Genomic DNA, 26,681 nt, shown 5'->3' on the forward strand with positions numbered 1-26,681 from the left:
AAAGGAACTTAACCGACTCGCTCTTCACCGATCTTATGGCCGCAGCGAACCCAGCATAAATCTCAGATCAAGAATCACTCACACACTATATTTACTCCAACTCGGCCATCACAAGCACCAAAACCTGTACATACATGTAAATAGCTCTGCAGATACCATACAACATCAATTCATCAGTTGTAAGGCACTGATTAGTGATGAGTCAGCTGAAGAATTAAAGAATAGAGGATAGTGCCAAAAAAAGAGCATTAAACTAAGCAGCCTTCAAAAGTTTCCACTTTACATTGAAGAGCTGAGCAGAAACAGAAACAGGCCTCCTTTAAAGCGGTATCAAGTACCAAGAAAATCTACCCAAATGATCAGATTCACAATGGGCCTTAACATGCTGCTCCTGCTAGCCATGGTTGCTACCAATATTCTTTCACTTTACCACCTCTCATCCAACCTCCAATCTAAACCCCCTGCTCCAGCCGCAGTACCTGACCACCTCCTCCATCAGCTTCGCACGATACGCGCCACCATTAACCACCTCACGCGCCTCCAGTCTACCGCCACTGAAACAACTTCTAGTGCTAAAAAATCCCGCCCCACCATCCCATCTGACCTCCTGATTTACACTCACATCTCCCCTATTGCTTCTTCTTGCAAGGACTATCCTGAGCTTCTTTATCAGTACATGAATTACATCCCCTTTAGTCTCTGTCCAAGTGATGCGCTTTTAGCTGAGTCTCTTATCCTCCGCGGCTGCCACCCTCTCCCGCGGCGGCGCTGCTTTTCAAGAACCACCAGCACCAACCCCAGTTCACTTCCTACAACCCCTTTTGGCACCATCCCAGAAAACACTGTGATTTGGTCCCAGTATAGTAATTGCAAAAGCTTCACCTGCCTTGCAAGGTTCAACTCTGAAATGGGATTTGACATGAAAGTGGAAAAATCAAGATTTTTGGAGTATAAATCAGATCTGGATCTCCCAATTTCACAGCTTTTGCAGGTTTCAAAGTCAGCAAAAAGTGTTATTAGGCTTGCACTTGATATTGGAGGTGGTACAGGGACATTTGCTGCTCAAATGAGGCTGCAAAATGTGACAGTTATAACCACCACTATGAATCTTGGGGCACCCTATAATGAGGCAGTTGCACTGAGGGGCTTGGTTCCATTGCATGTTCCACTTCAGCAGAGGCTGCCAGTGTTTGATGGAGTGGTGGATCTGGTGAGGTGTGGGCATGCTGTGAATAGGTGGATACCTGTGACTGCAATGGAATTCTTGTTTTTTGATGTTGATAGAGTGTTGAGGGGTGGAGGATACTTTTGGTTGGACCATTTCTTCAGTAAAAAAGTGGATCTTGAGAAGGTTTTTATGCCCTTGATTGGGAAGTTAGTGTACAAGAAGGTGAAATGGGCTGTCGCCAACAAGACTGATTCAAGTGGATTGAAGAATGGGGAGGTTTACTTGACTGCTCTGTTGCAGAAACCAGTCTCAAGATGAGATTTTCATTAGAAGTAACTCTTGTTTTCCTCAATCAACTACATCTCGTTATGATGTTTGTCACTCTTTATTCGATATTCTTGAGCTTGTGATCGTTTAATCTAAACAGATTTGGATATAGTCCTATATGATGTTGGAGAACTAGGCTAATAACTAGTGCTGTGTAATTTGACTAGGAAGTTAGTGAACTTACATGCTTTCCTCCTTAATATAGATCATCAATGCTGTGAAGCCTTCAACTGGATGATCTTCGGTGCAATATGCTGGATTATGTTTGTTGTTCATAGATCAAATTGTTCACATAATGATTGAAGATCTAGTGGGATTGATTCATCTCCTGAGGTTCTCATGAACCTAAACGTTGTTCCTCAAGTAGAACTCTTAATTACTATATATACATCATTTCTCTCTGTTTCATTGATAACTTCTTTTATCAACTTCTAGCATAGATTTTTCTTTAATCTCCAAGACTCAATTCTTCAGAGGAGTCCTTGTTTGATATATATTGGACATGTTTAGAAATTCTATTGAGCTTTGCTTTACTTGCTTTCTTCTTCACTTGGAGAGCCATTGATTTCTACTTTCCTACTGGTCTCCATTTTCTTTCATGTCCTAGTGACCAAAATGAAGTATTTAAACCTTTGGGTATGCAACATAATGTCTCTGTAACAGAAGCGAATTGTGAACAGTTTCTTCTGTGTTTTGATAACTTAGGATTCCGTGTTTACGTGACTGGTACATCCAACTGCTACTTTAAGTCTTCGGGAATGCAATTTGAGACCTACATAAGTTATATATTCACCATGCTTATGGAACTAACTCCATAACTTTGTCTAGCAACTATGCTCTCCATTTGATGGTTGTACTTTAGATCAAGCTAAACTAGATTAAACATCTTATCTCCTCCTTAGGCCAATATCTGAAACCAAACGTGTTGCATAATACGAGGGTCTAATGAGTTTAATGATACCCAATTATGCTGTATCCTTGCATAATTCTTGTGCTATCAGTGTCAGCTTTTCCATACAAACACAAAATTCAAAGGTGCAAGCGCCTTCCGAAAATCCCAAGGTGATGGCTTTATCTCATGCTAGCAAGGAGAAGTCTACAGAAATCACTACTCGTAGTTTTGTTCAACTTCTACAAAATGTGCTTTTTCCATTTTTAATTCGTTCCAAAAAATGGAACAGCTCCTACTATGCTCATGTGAAGATAATTTACCATAACATGTTAACATGTTATAAAGGACAAACTTCTATCTGTAGTATGCTTGAGTTTATCAGTTCGATAAATGGAGAATCAAGCAGTTAAAGTGGCCTCAAACTAATCATGAAAATGAGGATGTACATGAAAAGAGAAGCCCTATATCTATATATATATATATATATATATATATAGATAGATAGAAAGATAGATAGAACCAGAGCGTATCAAGTATTTTGGTGTACTAAAGAGTAGTTCAATCAGGTAGTACATGTTCACTTTTCCATCGATCCATAAACTGCTGGTAACAGGCATAGTGAGAACTGTGAATTTCAGGTCTTGTTTTTCCGCTCCTGAACTTTCTGTGTAACCAAATCCCACCTAACTTGGAACTGTTGCTTGATGGTCCTCCAGGATGCTACTACTAGCTGACTAATTACTGGCAGAGACCCCTTGTGAGCTGATGATCAATGCAATCACAAGCTGCTTCTATTCACCATCAAGAAGGATCAAGCTTTTAGCAATTGCTAATTGACCGAAGGGCTTTCAACAGCTGGAAAACAATCCGACAGCTAAAAGCAGTTTAAAAGGCATGATGTTACGGGATAAAAGAGTTCGAGGGGTTGTTGCTTATTAGTTCATTCGAGTTTCTTGTATCATTATGCAATAGTATCATACATTAATTACACCCAATGTATTTGTATTTATTAGTTTTGTAGACTGAAATAGGTTCTTCAAAAATGAATGCTAAGTCCATGACATAATGAACTGAAAGAAGAAACTTCAAAAGCATGATGCTTTTTTCAAGAGATCCATACCCGACCAACCTTATCCTAATTGGACTGAACAAGAGCCAGGCCGTCCTATGGCCATGTTGGTCCGTTTTGGCATCTCAGAGATAGTAACAACGTCAATGATGATACAAACACCATAAAACGGCCCCTGAATTGATGCACCTACAATCCTATCATCCATATATGTCAGACATAGGCACCTAGAATGCATGCATTGATAATGATATTCATTTGGTTTGCCATAAGGGATAATTTCACAAACCTCCCCTGAGGTTTCTGACACTTGCACTGAGACTCCTCCAGGTTTTAAAAATTTCACCTAGTTCCCCTGGCAGAGTGTTGGGGTCAATTGCTGACATGCAGAGCGCTGAAATGACCAATTTGTCCTCAGAGTTTGGTTTAGATGACTGACATTAACTAAATACACAAATGCATCTTCATATTGGTAATTACATTTAACTAGAATAACAGAAATTTAATGTCTAATTAAGGTGATTAAAAAACCATTACTCCTAGGCGGCAATAGAAGAAACAATTTGGCGCCAATTTCTGATTATGAGTGATGTGACAAGGTTGATTGAACAGATGTATCTTGCTTTGTAGCTACAAACCTCAGAATGCAGATGCCTTTTGGCTAAATGTTAAGAAACGAGACAATGAAGAAGGTAGTGAAATTCAAGTGAAGCTGTCTTCATCTGGTGGAAATAAAGCTTCTTAAAAGCAGAAACTAAGGTACCAATTTCCATTTTCTTGACGCAGTACTGTAATGCAGTGCTGTAATGAATCAGTTTGTTAAAAAATTGCATCTACTGGAGTAGTTTTTTGCTTGATCAGTAGATGTGTCAACTGATGAGACTTGAAATTTCATGCTCGATAGATGTATGCTGATGTTTTCTGGAAATTTCATTTGTTTCTTTTAAAAGTGTGCATGCTATGCATTAGCAAAGTAAACTGTGTTGATATTAATAGTACCAGTATAGCTTGCAACTGGTGCATATCAACTTACTATGCCCTTTTTTCTGGTTCTGTACTGTAATGATGACCCTGTTCTAATGAATCAGTTTGTTATGGAGTAGTTTTTTGCTTGACTGCTAATATACATCATCTCCGGATTCTTGAAGTTTCTGTAATGCTGGTGTATGCTGATCTCTAATGTTTTGAATTCTGATATTTTCTAGAAATTTCATGTGTTTCTATAAAAATTTAAAGGCATGAAGCATGCACTTTTATTTATGAATCAATTTGCATCCAAATCTGAAAATATAGGGTAGGGACTCTTGCTGCTGCATATGACATTGTTGTTCACTGTAATGCAAACAAAATCAGGATTCAAAATGTTGATCCAAGTGGCTATTCATACATTAACTCGTTGTTTGATGTAACTGAAAAGACATTGAACAAAATCCCTGGGAATGTTAACATGATTATGCAGATGAGATGTGAAATTCCTGGAAAAAACAAGTGCCTGATGGATGTTAATGATGACTATTCAGTTAGTGAGATGTTCAAAATACATCAATCTAAACCAGTGATAAACTTGCATGTCTCTGATATGGAAATTATCCCTGCTGATGAAGAGAATAGCTTAGTAAATCCAACTACTGTGAACATGCAAGATACTTTGCTCATTACACAGAATAACAAGACAGTAGGTGTAGAGGTTGATATTTCAGATAATGAGTATGGAAACTCTAGCTCTGATTCTTCATGGAGACACAATCTGGATAGTGACAATGAGGATGAAGTAGCTCTAGATAAGGTCTCAAATGATGACAGTGAGGATAGTGATACTAATTTTTTCTGATTTTGAAGACAATAAAGCAGAAATTGTGGTTCCTGATTCTGAAAGTGAGGAAGAGGATGACCCTATGAGACAATTAAGGAGATCAAAGATGTGCATTTACAATCCTAAAGATGAGATAGAGTTTGAGAAGGGTCAATTATTCACGAATGTGGATGCATTTATGGCTGTCTTGAAAGATTATGTTATTCAAAAATGCTTTCCACTTCTGAGATTGAAAAATGAGAGATCTAGAGTGACTGCTATCTGTGCTGCTGAGGGATGCCAGTGGGGAATACATGCATCACCAGTGGCTGATAATATGACTTTTCAGATTAAAAGTTACCAACCACAGCACATTGTGTGATGGTTAAACACTGTGCTGAAGCCACATCTGACTGGATGGTCAAGAAGCTGGTTGGTATCACGAGAGATCATCCTAATATGACCAGCAAAGGTGTAGAGGCAGAGTTGAGGAAGTATGGTGTGAAGCCAAGTAAAATGCAGATTTTCAGAGCTAAGAACAAAGCACTTGCTAAAATAGAAGGCACACATGTTGAATCTTATTCCAAACTTCCAAAATATGCTGAACTGTTAAGGAACAATAATCCCAACAGCATTTGTAAAATACATTATGATAGGCCAAATCTTTTAGTTGAGCCTAAATTTTGAGAATATTCATTAGGTTTAGAGCACAAAAGCTGGGATTCCTGGAAGGTTGTAGGCCTTTTGTGGGATTTGATGGATGTTTCTTGAAGGGGCCATTTGGAGGTGTGCTTATGACAGCAGTTGCTTTGGATGCAAACAACAGCGTATTTCCAATAGTATTTGCTGTAACTGAATGTGAGAACAAGGATACTTGGAGGTGGTTCTTCTACTACTTTCAAGAGTTCTTTGGACCATTTGACAACAACATCCCTTTAACTTTCATGAGTGATAGGCAAAATGTACAAACACTGTGCTGAATCAATCCTTCAGGATACTAATCAAAATTCTGCTGGTAACCTATAATTTTATATTGCAGGGATTGAATCTTGCTTATGAGGAGATATTTCCTGATGCAACTGGACGGCATTGTTGTGGGCATATATACAGTAATTTCAAGTCTCAATTTTCAAGTATATTACTTAGAAGTTTCTTTTTGAAGGCAGCAAAAAGTTATGATGTTGTTGGCTATAATGAAGCAATGGCAAGTATTAAAGATATTAACAGAGAGGCTTGGAAATATCTGGATAAAATTCCAAGAAGTTCCTGTTGTAGGCATGTCTTCTCACCTCAACTTAAGTGTGATCATGTCACAAATAATTTCATTGAATCCTTTAATAACTGGGTTGGTGATCTTAGAGGAAAGCCTATACTGACATTAGTGGATGGTTTGAGGAGAAAGTTCATGAAAAACCTGCACAAGAGATACCAGAAAGGTTGCACCTTGACTGCTAATATCACTCCTAGAATTGCTGAGAAACTCACAGAAATTAGCCAAGCATCGAGAAAATGTGAGATGCATATGGCTAGTGAAGACACATTCGAGATTAGTGATTTGGACAGAAGCTACATAGTTGTTCTGAGCAAGAGTTCTATGATTGTGGTGCTTTTCAGATATCTAGAATTCCATGTAAACATGCAGCACTAGGAATTATGTACATGAGAGAAAAATTGGAACATTACTGTGAAGCTTGGTTCACAAAAGACATGTATTTGAAGGCATACTCTGCAATGATTCATCCTATTCCTGATGTGAAGAGGTGGCCAGCTATGCCTGATTTGTTCCCAAAAACTATGTTGCCACCTCTTTTGCGAAGAGCTCCTGGTAGACCAAGAGTAAATCGAAGAAGGGAAGCTGATAAGGGAGCTTCTTCTTCACAACCAAAAAGATCAAGTACTCTCAAGTGTAGAAATTGTGGAGCTGCAGGTCATAATAAGAGGACCTGCAAAGGACCACCTGTGCAAAAAAGGACTGCAAACAGAACCCCTGCTGAACTGGTAGAAGTATTGCAAAGTCATTACTGAACTGCATATTCTGTTTCATTGGTTTTTGTTATGTGTTAACTATTACTTACAACTCATTTGATGGTGTTTTGACAGATGACAAATAGAAGAGGCAGACCAGGCAGAGGAATGACCAGCACAAGCTTATCAGGAGCTGTTCTTTGGGTAAACTGCTGCCAGTATTATGTTTCATTCGTTGTCTACTAGAATTATGTATGCAAAGGTTTCCAGAGCCTTACAAATACTCTTATTTTACGGGAGCATGCAGAAGGAAATGTACCTATAATTCACTCCAGTCAAGGGAGCAATCCTAGTCCTACTGATCATAATGGAGGCGTTAACGTGCAGAGGTTTTGTCAAACTACTGCTGCAGTAACTAACAGAAAGGTGTTAACTTGTATAGTATAGCTTGTCTAAGAGAATTACAAGTTCTGCAATACAATTTTTGCTCTGAACTTCACTTTCATGTTATTATGTTTACAGAGAGGAAGGCCTGCTTCAAACAATCCTTCTACTTCAATAGTCAGAGGTGCTGGTAGGACCAAAAGTACCAGAATCTGCTCCAATCCTTAGGTGCCAGTTCATTTGACTTCTGAATCTACAAATGCTACATCTGTTAGCATGAATGCACCAGTAAATGTGAACTCCAATAGCATTAGCAGTACCAGCACTTTCAGCAATTGGTTTTGAGTTGCTAGTTCAGACTAGTTAGCATGTAATGATTAGCTTAGTTTCTCTTGAATTCGCAGCTGCTATATGGAAAAGTACCAGAAGTTAGGACTGCTGAAATGTTTTGTTAATGGAAGCTAACAATCTCTTACAATATTAGTGGTGCAATTCTCACCATCTGCTATAGAAACTGTCCTGGTAGATGGTGTTTTGTACTTGTGGATTGCATGATGAAAATGTTATATGTACTACTGATATGATTATTGCATTTTAGCATGTGTAACGTCACTACTGCTATTATTCACGAGCTATTGTCAAACTGCATACTAGTGCTATTCATTACCTCATACAATGACTGTAAACTGCTGCATACATGAATTTTATATTGATTCATGTAGCATTCTAACTGACATAGCCTTCTAGTTTCATTTGACTTTTACCAGAAAAAGCATACTACAACTGCTACAATGTTGCAGTAGATTTACATGAATTCAACCAATTGATTTTACTATTTGAATGAAAATAAACATAGCTAACAGTAGCATATTGGTGATGAGCAGCACGTTTCCTAAGACACTTGGAACTAGAAATTGTCTTTGCAGTTCCACGGCAACATCAGATTGCCTTTCTGAAATGCCAAGCACTCTAGCTCTGCTAATATCCCTTTCCCTGTTTGTGTCTTGGTTGCTTCTTCTGCTATTAACTTCTTCTTTTTCTCCTCCCTCATGCCATTTGAAATATCTGTATTTTAAGCAGCAGAAATACAATTTGTCCGGATTCTTTTCGCTCTCTGATATCTTCACTGTGGCCTTGCGATTGCAGTAGCAATATCTGTTCTTAATAGTGAAAGTTGTGGGTGAATTCTAGGATTTTGCTAGTTGGCTTGAAGAGGCCATTGAATCTGCTAAATGTTTTCAGCTTAGCCTTCTGTTAATGCTCCTCACGATCTTTTGGCTTGAGCATAAATTGTGCTTTCCAGATGTTTATATGCAGTTAGAAGTTTCCAAATTTTTGGCCGTTGGAATATTGCAGGTTGCCGTTGGCTATTCCTGTCTGCTACTAAGATGTCTCCATGTAACAGAAAAAATTTTCCTGAATTGCATTTATACCCCTTCAACTTTGATAATCATCTCTACCTTTTTATTGACAAGTAATCTTGTACTAATAGAGGGAGAAAGAAGGTATTCATGGAATATAAATCTCATCTATATCATGATAGTAATATTTTAATCCTAATTGGACTGAATTATTACCAAAATTTGAAAAGCAAGGGAGCTAGGTGAAATTTTTAAAACCTGGAGGGGTCTCAGTGCAAGTGTCAGAAACCTCAGGGGAGGTTTGTGAAATTATCCCTTGCCATAAATTGAAAACAGTGAACACTTCAATTGGTCCATGACTAGCATAGAATTAAATGAATTGCATTCCGTACCATACAGATTAGCAATCCTAAAAGCAAGTGGTCTTATTATTATGATTTGGTGCTCTTCTAAGTTCATTTGACAGCATGTCAATCTTGTCACTTTCATTAACTGGTTAAAAGAAAAATAAGCTAACACCTGATTGAATGGTAATGTTTTTTAAGCAAATTTCCAAAAATAATGCGATTGAGAGAAAAAGTCCGAGAAATGGTGTTGTACGGGAATGTTTGATAATTGAAGGATCGCCACAAATGCCATTATCGGCTATTCAAAAAATCAATTTTCTTTTACGATTGAGAAGGAAAATTTTGTTTTCATTTTTTTTAATATGCTATGCCGCATGCAAAATATCTACATAGCTGCATGCCATAGTGCATGTGGCGACCTTTTTAAGACCAAATTTTTTTTTATTTTACTTTTTAATAGCTGCATGCACTATTTTTACTTTTTATTTACTTTTTAATATGTGCATGCGGCTAAGACCAATTTTTTTATTTCTTTTATGAAACCCTATGCTAAGACCAATTTTTTTATTTCTTTTATGAAACCGTAAAGTATAATAACTAAACCCTAGAGCGTAATTCCAAATTTATAAATCGTAAATCCTACTTTATAAAACCTAAACCCTAATTTATAAACCCTAAATCCAATTTATAAATCTTAAACTCTAATTTATAAATTCTAAATCCAAATTAATAAATTTTAAATACTAATTTATAAAGCTGAAATCCTAATTCATAAAACTTGAACCTTAATTTATAAACTCTAATCGTAATTTATAAACCCTTAGTCCAAATTGATGAATCGAAAATCCTAATTTATAAACCTTAAATCCAAATTTGTAAATCTTAAACTCTAATTTATAAAGTCAAAATCCTAATTTATAAACCCTAAATCCAAATTAATAAATTTTAAATACTAATTTATAAAGTTGAAATCCTAATTCATAAAACTTGAACCCTAATGTATAAACCCTAAATCATAATTTATAAACCCTTAATCCAAATTTATAAATCAAAAACCCTAATTTATAAAGACTTGAACCCTAATTTTTATAAACCCTAAATCCAAATTTATGAATCTTAAACTCTAATTTATAAAGTCAAAATCCTAATTTATAAACCCTAAATCCAAATTAATAAATCTTAAAAATTAATTTATAAAGTTGAAATCCTAATTCATAAAACTTGAACCCTAATTTATAAACCCTAAATTGTAATTTATCATCGTAAATGTAAACCCTAATTTTTAAAGTACCATAAATAATGTAGCATCAATATAATAAATGTTAAATGCAGCAAAGTGAAAAATATTATCATTGTTTAAAGTTTGAAATTGCTAATGAATGCTACAAATTGTAATCACCCATGAATGTGTCTCTTGCCCCTATCGTGCGGGGTAGTAGAGCAACCGCATCTCCAATACACTCTCTAGTGTGGCAAATCATGCTGCAACTGTAGCTGCTTAGACCTCCTAAGTAGTGCCTCGGGTATTTATTCGTCCTCATCATCATCGGAAGTGTCCACCATAGGAGTCTGACCGCATCTCGGACAGGAAGGATTTGTAGAAGTACTGGAAGGGTCTTGATGCGGAACGGTGTCTGCATATGTCTAGAAAACTAGTGAAAAACCCATTGAGGACCCTAAGAAGTCGTAGATATGATCAAGGTTTTCACCGAAATCATTATTCATCCCAAATGACGTATGTGGCCTAACAAAGGATGAACCAGCACCTGTCATATAGTTGAATCCCGATCAGGCAGTAGGTGTCATATTTAAATGACTTCCAAAAGCAGGCACACATGGAGGGGTATAGATCGATCCGAAATGGGAAAATTGAGTGACAACATTAGGGTCGTATTGGGCATGTGATGAAGCATGAGGAGTCTGTGTAACAGGAACATCAGCATCACGTAATGAGGTAGCCCTCCTACGACGCCTTCCTCCCTGATTCCTACCACTCACTTGTCTGGGTAGATGCTCGACAGGCATTTCGAAAGGTGCAGCGCGAGTAGTAGATGTACCAACATCGTGACGGTCAAAGGGTCCAACTGCAATCTGAATTCCCAGGTTCAAGTATTGTAATGTTCTGAATGCCTCCTTTCTAATCAAAGTTAGGCCGGGATGAGCACACTGAGCAGGGTTCGCAGGATCGAGGTATCTATTGCAAATTGATCCTATTCGTGATACAGTATCAACCAGTTGAAAATAGGAAATGTTCATTGTAGTTATAACATATGTTAATTAGGAGAAAATAAATATGTGCTTAGAAAAAAAAAAGCTAAAATGGTAATTATTTACCAAGAGGTCGAACTATCCCCCATCTCCTCGATGACCGTCACAGTGAGGCAGTTGCGAAACAGGAGGCGATATGTAGCAGACTATCCGATTATGGTACCATATCATGTAGTCATCCATAGACTCGTTGGGATCGCGACGAGTGTCCCGAATATATGTTTCAGCATGACGCTCCCAATACTCAATCCAATGACTATGGTGTTATGCCCAATCCTTTCCAGGCGTCCAGATCGATATAAAGAATGCAATTTCTTGTCACCGTCGGTGGCAACCATATTTGGTATAGGTTGATGCATCCAAATTGTCGTAGCACACGCTACGGAAAGTGAAATTCAATTACCTCCCAATATATCAACGGAATGATAGACTGCCATACATGTTGTCCGGCCGAACAATAGGTGGGAAGATGTGCAATAAGCTCGTTAGGATAAGGCTCCCTGTCGCCATTTAAGTAAATACAATTAGTCTTAACAGTGATTACAAGCAGAGAGACATTTAAAGAAATAGTTTGGACCGGACAATACCTCATCAACGTCCATCATGGTATACTGATCACGAAATACAGATACAACATGCGAGGGCACGTACTTGGTTGTACGACTCTCGGCCCACCGACCACCTCTCGGAAAATTAGCTTGTACTAGCATGGTACTATAGTATGAGGTGGTAGAGAGCAAAAGCTCGGACTCCACTTGGGGACCACCTTGGTCCCATTTTGAAGTTTGTTCAACATCGACATTATTCTAGTAATGCCGTAACTGTGGTTACATTTCAACGTATATCTCACATGCCGTGTGTAGTGACATCATTTTCATATGGTACAGCATATCCATGTCTTCTTCACACCCCAACCGTAGTCCAGCAAAAGTACTTAGACCTACTGAACTTCTAAACCACAGATTTAAATTGAACGCAGTTCGATCTAGATCAATGTAAGTGTATACTCTATCAACCAACTCGAAATAACCTATTCGATTTTTACTAAAATGGCTTTTTTGCATCTCGGAGGATCATATGAAAATGATCCTCCAGTCTTCATTATTTTTCCTCCCAAACAAAACTGAATCATCAATGCGAGGACATATTTGTACCTAATTTTATGAATATTATTTATTTTAGATTCAAGGACTTAGGTGATTCTCAACATAAATTTAGATTAACTAAACTAAAATTTATCACATCCACAAAAAAAATAATCATGAATGAAATAATATGCAGTAGTATTAAATAGTAGAATAACTAAACAAGAATGAATTTGTAAATTAACGATACATATGCTATAAATTTGTAATAATTTAATAATTCCTATTTAATATTAATTAAACACTTATTACTATTTTTTGACTATTACTACTATTAATATTTGTAAGTAATTGCTACTACTTATGACTTTTTTTTTAATATTGCACTTATTACTATTCTTTTTCAGTATTACTAGTATTACTATTACTAAGTAATTGCTAGTATTGACTACGACCAGTATTAATATTACTGTTATTAACTATCTACTATTACTATTAAATATTTTATAATTAGTATTTACTTTACTATTTATCATTTGTCCTTTTCAACTATTAATTAATTATTATTACTATTATTATTTACTCGTACTATCATTTAACATACGGGAGTTCTTTTTTTTTCTATTACTGTTACTTTTTTACTTTCATTATTTACTACATACTATTTACTATTCACCTTTTTTTACTATTTACTTTTATTATTATTGTTACTATTACTATTTAGTATTTTTTTTACCTACTTGTACTATTTACTTTTAATAGAAATTTTGACCATTCTAAACATGAACGTGTTAAATATAATTATTAATGACTACTTGTACTAAATAGTAACATTATAATGTAAAAACTTGTAAATCCTAAACATGAACACTAATTATTAATATAGTATTACTAATTTAGCTAATTTAAATACTAATCAAATGTACTAAACTCACAGTAGATAATCAACTAACTAACAAATTACTACTAATTACATATAACAAACTGATTAATTGTAATTCAATATAACAAACTGATTAAATGTACTAGTTACCTCTTAGCAAACTGATGTGATGGCTGTCCACCAACTTCAACACTGAGCGAAGGTTTTTTTTGACCGGTACAGGAAATCAATGCACACAACCATCTATGGCTTCCATTTCCCCGTTATAGCAAACCATAAACCAACAATCGGTTGCACAAGGGGAAAGCACAAACGCAGGACCACAATGCCAACAATTCTTCAACAGAAAATCTAAAGGCACAATTGCGGCGACACAATGGGAATGGACAAATGCAGGACCACAATTGTAGGAGCTTTTAGATAGAAAACCCCAGCAATAGAACAAAGAAATTGGGAAGACTCACAAAGGAAGAAGTTGGAGAGACCAGAGTATAAGGATGCAAACGGGGATCTGGTCGGTAATGTATTTGTAGCCAAACATTTTGCATCGTTGTTATCGACTATATACATCCGTCGATCAATATTTAATCAATGACTAAAAAATATTGCTACAAAACTGTCAGTGGTTGCAGCGTCCGGATTTTAATAAAAAAATTAACTTAGCACCGTTGATCCACTTTTTATCAACGGTAAGAAGAATTACGTCACATCCAAGGGTGCCGCATTGCGGCGTTTGAATTTCTTTTTTCTAATAAAAGGTTTCCACCGTCGATCCACTTGTGATCAACTGTGCTCAAGTATAGCCGCATGCATTGTTGAATGCGGCGTTTGAAATTTTTTTTTTTAAAAAGGCTTTGCACCTAGTATAGCCGCAAAGCTTTGCACATTAATGGTGCTCAAGAGTAGCCGCTCAAGTATAGCCGCGTGTTTTTTTTTTTTAATTTCTGCTATGCTTTGGATTGTTAGTTAAAAAAATTTGAAAACAAATTAAATTTATCCCTACGCCACAAATTTCATTTACGGCGACCCCTAAAACATCCCCCATTTCCCTGCAACACCAATTTTGGCACGATCTCTTATTTTCGTAATATTTACAGAAATCTGAAGAAATCCCCCATTACAGAAATCTCTTATTTTCTGTAATATTTACAGAAATCCCCCATTTCCCTGCAACACCAATTCGCCCGTTTGTTATAGAAGGCCATCTGAAGAAGCTCAGAGATGAAACAAAAACTATTTCATCATCACAGAATTCCAGCAAAAGCAATGTGAAGAAGTCAGAATACTTCAAGCTCATAAATCACTTAGAACCTGGAAACTCCGTATACCTAGATGTTCCTAGCAGACAAAGATCTTCTGTTGGAAAGGCGACCTAATGCCATGGCACGAGGTCATACATTTCTCTTATATATACAAGTGCCTAAACCTTTTCAAAAAGTTATTTTCCAACATTTTTGCTGAGGAGTTGTTGCAGATCAAGCCCATTGATCTTGGCAGCAAGTATGAATCATTTTCAGGCAAAAGTCTACAATCACGCAAGGTTCTTGAATATCATCTAATCAAGATCATTATTTAGGAGTATGGTGCATCTTATATATAAACCAGATAAAAGTAAACTGAATAGCTTGAAATAACTCCTCAAGATTGAAACTAGAGATGATAAAACAAAATTTAGTGACAAGCAAACCTTACCCACAGCATGTGTGCATATCCCACAAGATGTAGATCTAGATGATGACCTGCAGCAGAAAGATGGTTGATACCGTGGGTTACTGCTCTTTAGAGAAGCAATATGCTGTTGTACACAATGAATAATGGATCAATATGTACGTGACTTCTAGGAATGCTGAATATTAAACTAAGGTTGTTAGCCAGGACAGCCAGGCCTTCAATAATGAATTATATGTTCTCAAGCCGAATAGCATCTGCATTCTTAATCATAAATACCATAGTATTTCCTTATTCTAAGCTATTGGCTAGTCTATTCTCTAGCCAGTAAGTATAGGCCAGGTCAAAAAAACAATAACAGCAAAAACAGAAACCTTGTACAGTAGAAAATAAATTAGCACCATCTTTAATGTGCCAATATTTTCAGTAAGATTAGCAGGATCTCAGAGGCAGAAATTGAATATGAACCAGTGACGAACAGGGAAAATTTTGAATTAATCGATGGCCAATTGTCATGGATCAAACCATCTCTGGAACTCATTGCACTAAAACACAACTTGTTTTCCACACAAATGATGTCCACCAAATAAGCTCTCGAGGAAGATGAAACCTGCAGCTTACCTATATGGCTATTGTAAAGCTAATGAAAATTTGACTGCTTCATTGCCTTGAATATTCCATACAGATAACAACAGTTGAAAGATTATTTAAAAGTCTTGGGCCTAGAGCTCTATCCCATAGAATTAAATGCACAGACACTGGTAGATATCTAATGAGGAGTAATCTTTTAACGTCCCCACTTTAATTGGAAGCGATCCCCTTTTGAGCAAATCTCATTTTTGAGAACTTCCAATGTACTTAACAAAGTCCAACGTATTATATCTTAAGGTTAAGATGACCATATTGTAGAGGAGAATAGCAGCAGTCAAGTAAGTTTACCAAAGATTGGTCCAAGATGCTTATATTTAGTGAGCCAACATTAGATAAATTTTGAGTCTTGGATGCGGAGATAAAAAGCCTACTCGGCTAGCTAAACATTAGTAAAATTTAGAGTGTGAAAAGAAAATAAGGAATATACCCGATTTGCAAATGAGTTTTTTGGATGTTTATCTAAAACTTTACTGTAACTTATTGTAGAAGTTGTAGAAAAAATTTTTGAAATATGTAAATTTTTGAATATTTTGAAGCGTGTAATTTAAAAATTTTGAGAAATTTTTTGAGATTATTGTAACTAAAGTTGTTAAAAAACTTGTAGGACCAAATTTGGCCAAAAACAGGCTTATTTAGAAGTTTTAGCTAAGAGACAAATTTGGTCGAAAACAGGCTTGTTTGCCAAACAGGCTTGTTTAGAAGTTTTAGCCATGAAGGAAGGGCACGCTAGTACTTTTACAGCTAGGTGAAAGGTTATTCAATTCGCTAGTGCCATCTCAAAGATCATAAAATTCTTTAATATTAAAGCTGCAAATATCCCTCTCATGTTCTAAAATCCATAGAGTAACGACTATGCTATTGATTCTCCTGCATTTAAAAAAAGAAGAAGAAGAAGAAAAAAAAAAGTCCTTTTGCTTCACATTTAGGGCCATCTTATGTCCATACATGAATATTTGAAAATAAAAAGGAGAAAAAAATGAACAGTGAAGAGGTGATTTTTGGTGGGCAACTGGACCGACCTAAATCAATCCCTTGTTAGATGAAGTGAAGTGTGTTTGCTTGTCCGAAGTAGATGGCGGGGCTTCTCCTCTGGGATCACTCCGACGATCAAGTTAGTATGAGAACGAGAAATAGCAATAATATATATGAACGAACAGTATGCTTACTTGTTGGGAGTACATAAAGGGTATTTATAGAGTGGGAGTGGATGGCAGGATGGAGGGCTCATGTTAGTGGGACCCATGTCCTGCCATTACGGCTCTGTTCCCTGTCAGGAGGCCTGATTCTGACACTGTAGCCGTCTGGACAGGGTGACGGGGAACTCTGCGTAGTAGCCATTAAGAGCATCGGGTGCTTTTCAGATAAAGTACTGGACCCGGATGATGTCAGGCGGTTTGACATCATCAGCGTGTAGCCGAGGTGGAAGTCTGAGATGCAAAGGTCATCTAAACAGTAGACCAGGGACCTTGCCGAACTCGGGGGTCATGGTCAGGACAAGACTTCGCTCGTGTGAGGGACGAAATGAGATCACCTCGGCCATACAGGGATCGTCGAGGTGAGCATCCTCAATAAGCCCCCCAAGCCTCGGAAGTTCTGGGCCCGGGAGGTGCCGAGGCTTCCTGGTGCCGAGGTCGTTCAGGGTCGGGGGACCCGAAACCGCTCCGGAAGAGGCGGGGGTGCGACACGTAGGCCGGTCAGTTGACAGGACGTAGTGAGCAGAGTGGTTACGGGTAACCGTCACGTCGTGAGGTAGTGAGACTTTTCGTGCAGAGAGAGTGTCAGTCGAAAGGACGGGGCATGATGAGGAGAGAGAGAAGCACGTCCTTTTAAATTCGAACGTGGCTGCCTTTTCGCATTCTTGCCGCCTCTTCGGGTTCCCCTCGAATCCCTATAAATAGGAGGTCTTTTTCACCGCATGGCCCATCACTTTACCTCACAGCCTCAGACTTGTAAAATTAGTGAGCGTTGCCGAGGTCAGTCCTGTCAGCCGAGATCACAGCCGAAGTCATCAACTTCGTCCGATTCCGTAGTCAATAGTAAGTATCTTTCTTTTCATCTCATCTTTCACACATGGCCAAAACAGCTAAAATCCACAAGAAAACCGTGAAACCGAGCTGCCAGGCCGAGGAGGTGCCAGACACTTCGGAAGAAACGGCTTCGTCCAGCTCTGGAGGATCAACGCCTAGTGCTGCGGAGGGTTCAGCCGAGATGGGAACCGGCGAAACAGCCTCGGTGTCAGAGTCATCCGAGATGAGTGAGGGTGGTTCCGAGGTCGTCTATAATAGCGAGTTTGGAACTGAGATGCCCCATAACGAGGGCGTACTGGAGCCAGTCGCCCCGAAGGACGCAACCAAAATTGATATCGGCAAGATGCCGAAGTTTAGAAGTCGCGTGGGAGAAGACAGGGCCGAGAAGGTGATAAGAAAGTATCCTTTCAGGCCGGGGCACCTCATCACGTCGCTTGGGCCGAATGACTCAGCCGAGAAGCCCCCTATGGGCACTGTGGCAGTCTACATCCAACAGTTGGAGGCCGGGTTGAGGATGCCGACGTCGAGGTTCTTCCGGGACGTACTCCGTCACTTCGGCGTAAGGATTACTCAGCTCGTCCCGAACGCGGTCCGCATCCTCGTAGGTTTTGAGATACTGTGCCGACATCAAGAGGTGACTCCCACTGTGGACCTCTTCTGCCGATGTTATACCATCAATGCACACGGGACGGATAAGGGGTGGTTCTACATCTGTAACCGGAACAACACCATCCCGAAGCTAGTGATTGGGGCTCCCACCTCGATAAAGAACTGGAAACGGGACTTCATCAGCCGGGGACTTCCCTTGGGGTTTTTGGTGGAGGCCCATTAAGTCGAAGGCCGACCCTTCCGCGGGGGATCACGAGGAGGAGTCCTTCCAGAAGTTAATGGGGTCAGGACTTCAGATATACAGTTGGGACTACCCCGATGCCGTGCTGGTCGACGGGGGGATTAGCCGAGCCTCACTCCCTCCTGACAAGCCTTCCTTCTTTTCCACTAAACTTGAGAGACCTTGTAATTTTTCTTTCATGGCTTTCCCTTTACCTCGGCTGTGGCAAATAATAATGTTTGTTTCTTGTGCAGTGGCAAAAATTATCCGACACCATCACCTCGGGCTCTGCCGAGGTGGCCAAGAGGTCGAAGAGGAAGAGTTCAGGCGAGACATCGGCACCTCTGCCGAAGAAGAAGTCACAAGGGCAGGTGTCCAAGACTTCGGCGGCCAAAAGCGCTCCCACCACGGCAGCCCAAAGCAGCTCGGCCGCTGCAGCCACAGGGTCCACCTCTACTGTGCCAGAAGGGGTGCCAATAGGAGTTACCACAACACTTCCGCCTCCTCACGGCCGAGGTAAACAACTGATGGCTCCGGTCAATGCGGTGACGGGGTCTTCACTATGGAACCGTTTCCATAGCCCCCTGGTGTTTCCCGGAAAAGAGAAGTCCCACCCCGGCGAGCATTGGTGTCCGGAGTGGACGCTCTCGGTCAATGACAGGTGCACCAATCCTCGGGTTGCACAAGAGTTGGTGATGCAGTCAAGCTTGCCGAGGGACGTGGAGTTCACGAGGAAGCTGACCCCGGCTGAGATGATTCAAAGCATAATGGTGACCACGGCCTCCCAGACAGCATTTGTGGTCGAGATGACGCATTGGTACTGTGCCTTACTCGAGGAGCAGGACACCGGCAAGTTGCAAGATCATATCTCCAAGTTGAAGAAAAAACTGGTGGTGTCCGAATCCGAGAAGTCGGAACTTCAAAGACGGCTCCAAGAAGCAGAGACGAAGGAGGAGGAGGCCGAGTCTACCATCAACAGCCTGAAGTCGGCTCTTGAGGAAGAACAGAAGAGGGCGGACGAGGTGAAGAAATCCCACGACAAGCTCTCGAGAGCGCTAGGACCTCGGCAGTTGAGGCTTTCCGGAAGTCCGAGAACTTCATCGGAGATCTCGGCCAACTGACGAGGCCGAGCTTTATGCTTGGCTACACATCGGCTATCGACGAGGCCGCAGTTCATCTTTCCTCCGAGGCCTTGGAGTCTTTGAGAAACAGTGCCAACTACAATGAGAACTCCAAGGAATTGTGCGATCGGATGGCCGAGGGCATCCAAGCTGGAAGGAACTTGGCCAAGGTCCAGGACGAGTTCAACAAGTGACTATCCGAGCTCGACGAGGTGTTCGAGGAGGACGGAGGAGAGGAAGCTGGGGGTGACGTCGGCGAGAAGGCTGACGAAGAGCATGGAAGAGAAGGAGGAGGAGAGCTTCATCCCGGCGGGGAAGAAACCGGGGAGCCAACCGGCCAGGAGGGAGCCGAGACGGGTGTTTAGGCTCATAGGCATTTGAAGTGAAATACCGAGGTAGGAGGTGCTTAGTAGCACTCCTTACCTCGGTTCTTGTAATCTTTTTGTAATGCCTCTTTTTATTAAATGACATATCTATTTCTTCTCACTTCGACTCTTTTGATTTCTTGTTTCGTCCCCTGCTTGTCCCCCTTATTTTTTAATAACGGATGTGTGGCATCGTAGTATTAAAAAATAACAAAGCATCTGAAATCATAATTGGATGAAATGTTCAAGCATAATATAATTTAAAGTTCTCGGCGTGCCAAGTCCTCGGCACTAGAGAGCCATTTCGGTAACTCAGTTTACAATACCCACTAAGATTAGATTCCACAACTCGGTAAGGACCTTCCCATTTTGGGCATAATTTTCCTTGCGGTTCAGCTCGACTGACTGAGTTTTTTCTGAGCACCAAGTCTCCAGGCAGGAATCGCCGATGTTTGACGCGGGCATTGTAATAGTGGGCCAGGGTGTTCTTGTAGGAAGCTACCCGAGCTGAGGCTATGTCCCTTCTCTCGTCGACGAGGTCGAGATCCAACTGTCTCTCTTCTTAGTTCACCTCGGCTGCATAAACTGTCAGCCGGGGACTGGGTGTAAGGATCTCAGTAGGGATGACAGCCTCGGCTCCATAGGTCAAGGAGAAGGGGGTCTCTTGCGTGTATGACCTCGGCGTGGTCCGATAAGACCACAGGACAATGAGGAGTTCTTCTACCCAAGATGATCCAGCTCGGTGCAGTCGGGTCTTGAGGCCATGCAAGAGAGTTCGGTTGAAATTTTCTGCTTGACCGTTGGCCAGGGGGTGGCCCACCGAAGTGAAGTGTTGTTCGATGCCGAGGTCCTCGCACCAAGTCTTAAATGGATTCTCGGCAAACTGTCTCCCATTGTCTGAGATTATGATCTGAGGTATGCCGAAGCGGCAAATAATGCATTTCCAAAAGAATTGCTGAATGGCCAACCCTGTGATGGTCTTTAGAGGCTCGGCCTCGACCCACTTAGTGAAGTAATCCACAGCGGTTACAAGAAAAGTATGACCCCAGACCGCTTTAGGGAAAGGACCGATGATGTCTGTCCCCCATTGCTCAAACGGCCAGGGTGAGGTGATTGGAACCATGAAGTTTGAGGGCTGGTGGTGCTCGGGGGCGTGGACCTGGCAGGAAGGACAGCCGAGAACAAGATCCTGGGCATCTTGTCGAACGGAATGCCAGAAATACCCGAGAAGCAAGGTCTTTTTGGCCAACATCCTGTGGCCGACGTGAGCCCCACATAGGCCCTCGTGTATCTCGTGGAGGACCTGGCGTCCTTCCTCGGGCGTAACGCACCTCAGCCACGGGCCAAGGTAGGAGCGTTTGTACAGTTCTCCATCGCGGAAGGCGTACCGAGCTGCTTTACGTTGTATCTTTCTCGCCTCGGCTCGATCCTCGGGGAGAATTCTCTGGCCTAAGAAAAAGATGAACGGGCTCATCCATGTATCTCCCGAGTGTACAGGGCAGGCCACCTCTTCCATGTATCCCGGCTCGTTCAGCACTTCCACTAAAACAGTCTTGTTGAGGTCAGAGAATGATGTGGAAGCCAGCCGGGATAAGGCGTCGGCCCGCCTATTCTGGGAGCGGAGGATTCTTTGGATTTCGAAAAACTCGAAGTATGCGGTGAGTTGGTGGACTTTGGAGAGATACCGTTGCATGGTCTCGTCCTTGGCCTCATATTTACCAAGAATTTGGCATACTACGAGTTGGGAGACACTACGGACGTGGACCCGCCGGGCACCGAGCCTGCAGGCTAGCTGGAATCCCGCGATCAAGGCCTCATATTCGACTTCATTATTGGTGACCGGGAAATCAAAGCGGAGGGCATACGAGCACACTTCTCCCTGGGGGCCCTCCAGGAGCAGTCCTGCTCCGCTGCCGTCCCCATTAGAGGATCCGTCCACATACAACGTCCACCAGTGTGAGGTGGACACTTCGGCAAGGGCGGAGGTGGATTGTGGACCTTCTGCGAAGGTGAGCTCGGCCAGAAAGTCGGCTAAAGCTTGAGATTTTATGGCGGTGCGCGGCTCATACGACAGGTCGTACTCCCCTAATTCGACAGTCCACTTGGTAAGGCGCCCGAAAGCCTCGGGCAGCACCAGTATCTGTCGAATAGGCTGATCTGTCCTGACGAAGATGGGGTGAGCTAGGAAGTAAGGTTTCAGCCGCCGAGCCGCGTGGACCAACCCTAGCACGAGTTTTTCCACCTGGGTGTACCGAGTCTCCGGCCCACGGAGAGCTCGGCTGACATAGTAGACCGACAGTTGAGTGCTCTCATCTCGGATGAGCACAGCACTGACAGTTTCGGCGGCGACGGAGAGGTAAAGGTACAGCTTTTTTTCGGGTCGAGGTGAGGCGAAGGTAGGCAGGTGATGCAAATATTGTTTTAATTTGTCGAAGGCAGCCTGGCACTCTTCGGTCCAGGTAAACTGATCAGCCTTCTTCAACACCTTAAAGAAGGGCAAGGCTTTCTCAGCAGATTGGGACAGGAAGCGGTTCAACGCGGCCAGGTGTCTGTTTAGTCTCTGGACTTCTCGGATGTTCCGAGGTGGGGACATGTCCTGAATGGCCTTGATTTTGTCTGGGTTAGCTTCGATTCCTCGGTGGGAAACCAGATACCCCAAAAATTTTTCTGACGTGACACCGAAGACGCACTTCTTGGGATTTAACTTCATCCTTAAATCCCGCAGGACGCTGAAGACCTCCCTCACATCTGACAGGATGGCCGAAGTGGTCAAACTTTTGACGAGAATATCATCCACATAGGCCTCCACATTGCGGCCGATCTGATCTTTGAAGAGGCGGTTGATCAACCTCTGATAGGTTGCCCCGGCGTTTTTTAACCCGAACGGCATGGTAGTATAGCAGTAGACACCTTGGTCGGTGTAGAACGCTGTCTTCTCTTGATCCTCCTCGCTCATTCCTATTTGATGGTACCCTTTGAAGGCATCTAGGAAGTAGAGGATCTCATGTCCCATTGTCGAGTCAACTAGGGCGTCTATCCTCGGCAGAGGATAGCAATCCTTAGGGCAGGCCTTGTTAAGGTCGGTGAAGTCAACACACATTCTCCATCCACCGATGTCCTTTTTGACCATGACGGGGTTGGACAACCAGGTGGGGTATTGGACCTCATAAATCATCTTGGCGGGCAAGAGCTTGTCGACCTCATCAGATATGGCCTTACTGCGTTCGGGGCCGAAGTGCCTACGTTTTTGCTTCACAGGACGGGCCTGTGGACTAACGTTAAGCTGGTGAACCATAAGTTCATGTGGCACTCCGACCACTTCATCAGCGGACCACGCGAAGAAGTCTCGGTGGTCCTTTATCAGGTAAATCATCTCTTCCTTTAGGGGCGAGGGGAGTCCGGCCCCCACTTGGATCACTTGGTCAGGTCTCGCCTCATCCAAGACCACCTGCTCCACCTCATCCCCGGGTTCAAGCCTGCTGGGCTTTCCTGCCTTCTGAGGATCGATGCTGTCTATAGAGAGGACCGCTGGCCTCTTTTCTTCGGCCTTTGATGCAGTCCGGGGAGTCACCGCGGCCTGGATAGTGGCGAGGTAGCATTTCCGGGCGGCATTCACGTCGCTACTCACCTCGGCCACCCCCGCAGGCGTCGGGAATTTGAAATTCAGGTGGTAGGTAGAGTATACAGCTCTCAAGGCGTTGAGCGTGGGTCGACCTATTAACATATTGTAGGGAGAATCTGCTTTGACTACCGCAAAACTAGCGGGTACGGTTCGGCAGCGGGGATGACGTCCGATAGTCACCATCAGGGATACCATGCCCTCCGGGTGGACGATGTGTCCCCCGAAGCCGACAAGGGGAGTTCTGACGGGAGTGAGTTGTTCTCTGGTCAGTTTCAAACTTTCAAAAGTTCGGTAGTACAAGACATCTACTGAGCTTCCGGGATCGACATAGACCTTTTTGACTATGTAATTATTGGTGAGAACTTCGATCACGAGAGATTCGTGATTGCTGGAGGCGGCAGGGACAGGGTCGCTGGGACCATAGGTAATCACCTCGGATAACTTGGAGCTCGGCGCGGCCACCTCCATACCGGCTTGGCGGTAGGTCCGTTTCCGGGAGTTCTGGCTGTCACCTCCCGTCAGGCCACCCGCGATCGTGTTGATCACCCCAGCTATGTTAGGGCCGTAGCCCGGTGATCCATCGCACGGAGGCAGCTGGTCCTCCCTATGGTCCTCGAGACCTCGGCAATGACTCTTTGTGTGCCGCCTGTCTTCTCGGCGAGGTCCCCGGTTGTCCCGGTGGGAGGCGCTTCGATTGAAGCCTCCATCCTTGCGGACGAATTACTTCAGGTATCCTTGTCGGATCAGGTTCTCGATCTCTCGCTTCAGATCGTTGCAGTCTTCGGTCTCATGCCCAACATCTCGGTGGTAGGCACAATAAAGGCTGGAGTTCCTCTTATCCCTCCTCCCCAAAATTTCAGGGAGAGCTCGATTGAGGAGATTCTGCCTCATCACGGCCAAGACATGAGACCGACTGAAATTGAGTGGTGTCAGCTCAACGTCCGAGGTAGACGACCTTCCTTTTACGATCCGATCGAAGACACTCCGGCGGTCTCGGAACTGATTCGATGAGCCACTGGGGCCTTGTTCGACCCGGCCGGTGTCTTTTTTCCTCCGGGATTCTTGCCCAGTACGAGTTGCCTGTGCTTCTCGCTTCATGCGGTTTAAGTCCTCATTTCGGATTCCCTGGTCTACTCGTTCCCAGAGTTCTCGAAGTGTGCGGGGGTAATCCCGATGTATCTCAGTGTTGAAGATTCCCGCAATCAATCCGTTAGTGAAGGCAGCTATGGTTACCTGCTCATTCTGATCAGGTATCTGCACATTTTCCTCATTGAACCTCTGCACATACGAGCGCAGTGACTCGCCGGGAGCCTGCTGTAGGTTCAAGAGGAAAGTTGAAGTCTTCGTAATTGAACGAGACGATACGAAGCGGTGGATGAACTGATCTATCAACTCGTCCAGTGAGGAAATGCTCCTCGGTTCTAAACCCCAGAACCATTTTCTGGCTGTCCCTTATAGGAAAACAGGAAAAGCTCGACAAATCACGGCGTCGGGGACGCAGTAGAGTCGGAAAGCAGAGATGAATGCGCGTAGGTGATCCTCGGGGTCACCTCGGCCATCGTAGGAATGCAAGGTTGGGAGCTTAAAATTTGGGGGCACCATTTGCCCATTGATGTCATCAGTAAAGGGCGGAGCCCTCATATAGTCGGCTGCTATGCCTCTGGGGCGCCGAGGTGGGTCCTCAGCGTGTTTTTCCAGCAGACCCCGGGAGAATGTTCGGGAAATGGAGGCAATTTTAGAAGTTGCCTTGGAAGAGATGCGCCTGGAGGTACTCCGGGAGAGGTGCCCCTCATCAGAGTCCTCACCGGAAGGTACTTCAGGGGATTTCGTCGATCTCCTCTTGGAGGATTCGACTTTTTCCTTCCCCTGCCTCTTGAAGTACCTCCCCAGTTCTTCAAAGATGATAGGGTTGTCAGCTACGAACTCGGCCATCTTGGCGATGGCGTCCTCGTTGTCGGGCTGGGTCCTTGGGGACCCTTGTTCTTCAGAAATGCGACCTTGCTGGGCTCCTGAGGTTTGCCCAACCCCGGTTGAGGGAACTCTCCCGCTTCTGGAGCGCGTGGATCTCATTTTTACAGTAATCTCGTTCTCACGAACGGCGCCAATTGAAGAGGTGATTTTTGGTGGGCAACTGGACCGACCTAAATCAATTCCTTCTCAGATGAAGTGAAGTGTGTTTGCTTGTCCGAAGTGGATGGCGGGGCTTCTCCCCTGGGATCACTCCGACGATCAAGTTAGTATGAGAACGAGAAATAGCAATAATATATATGAATGAACAGTATGCTTACTTGTTGGGAGTACATAAAGGGTATTTATAGAGCGGGAGTGGATGGCAGGACGGAGGGCTCATGTTAGTGGGACCCATGTCCTGCCATTACGGCTCTGTTCCCTGTCAGGAGGCCTGACTCTGACACTGTAGCCGTCTGGACAGGGTGATGGGAAACTCTGCGTAGTAGCCATTAAGAGCATCGGATGCTTTTCAGATAAAGTACTGGACCCGGATGATGTCAGGCGGTTTGACATCATCAGCATGTAGCCGAGGTGGAAGTTTGAGGTGCAAAGGTCATCTAAACAGTAGACCAGGGACCTGGCCGAGCTCGGGGGTCATGTTCAGGACAAGACTTCGCTCGTGTGAGGGACGAAATGAGATCACCTCGGCCATACAGGGATCGCCGAGGTGAGCATCCTCAAACAGCCATAAACCTAGGTGAAGAATGGGAAAAAGGAGAGTGATAGTAAAGGAAAAGTGACAATCAAATGGTACTTCGAGTCTTTTACCTTATTCCTTTTAAAAATTTCCAATTTTTGAACACAAATTCCCCAGCCCCAAACATGTTTAATAGAATTTAAGGACCTA

The 26,681-nt window shown here is 42.5% G+C and overlaps 2 protein-coding genes across 3 annotated transcripts; both read left to right on the plus strand.

Moving 5' to 3' along the window:
• Positions 1-141: 141 nt before the first annotated feature.
• Positions 142-3,481, plus strand: LOC113783262. Of its 2 annotated transcripts, none has more exons than XM_027329349.1 (2): positions 142-1,500; positions 3,104-3,481. In XM_027329349.1, the coding sequence occupies exon 1, from the start codon at positions 356-358 to the stop codon at positions 1,484-1,486; it is 1,131 nt and encodes a 376-aa protein (XP_027185150.1). In that variant the 5' UTR covers positions 142-355; the 3' UTR covers positions 1,487-1,500; positions 3,104-3,481. The 2 variants fall into 2 exon arrangements, with proteins under 2 accessions (XP_027185150.1, XP_027185151.1); XM_027329350.1 differs by lacking the exon at positions 3,104-3,481 and adding an exon at positions 1,701-1,909.
• A 2,148-nt stretch (positions 3,482-5,629) lies between these two features.
• Positions 5,630-7,964, plus strand: LOC113782506. Its single transcript, XM_027328397.1, has 8 exons — positions 5,630-5,856; positions 5,949-6,210; positions 6,288-6,773; positions 6,863-7,246; positions 7,349-7,417; positions 7,460-7,639; positions 7,736-7,787; positions 7,906-7,964. The coding sequence occupies exons 1-8, from the start codon at positions 5,630-5,632 to the stop codon at positions 7,962-7,964; spliced, it is 1,719 nt and encodes a 572-aa protein (XP_027184198.1).
• The last annotated feature ends 18,717 nt before the right edge of the window (positions 7,965-26,681 follow it).

This window comes from Coffea eugenioides, chromosome 9 (genome assembly GCF_003713205.1).
Source record: "Coffea eugenioides isolate CCC68of chromosome 9, Ceug_1.0, whole genome shotgun sequence".
NCBI lineage: Eukaryota > Viridiplantae > Streptophyta > Magnoliopsida > Gentianales > Rubiaceae > Coffea > Coffea eugenioides.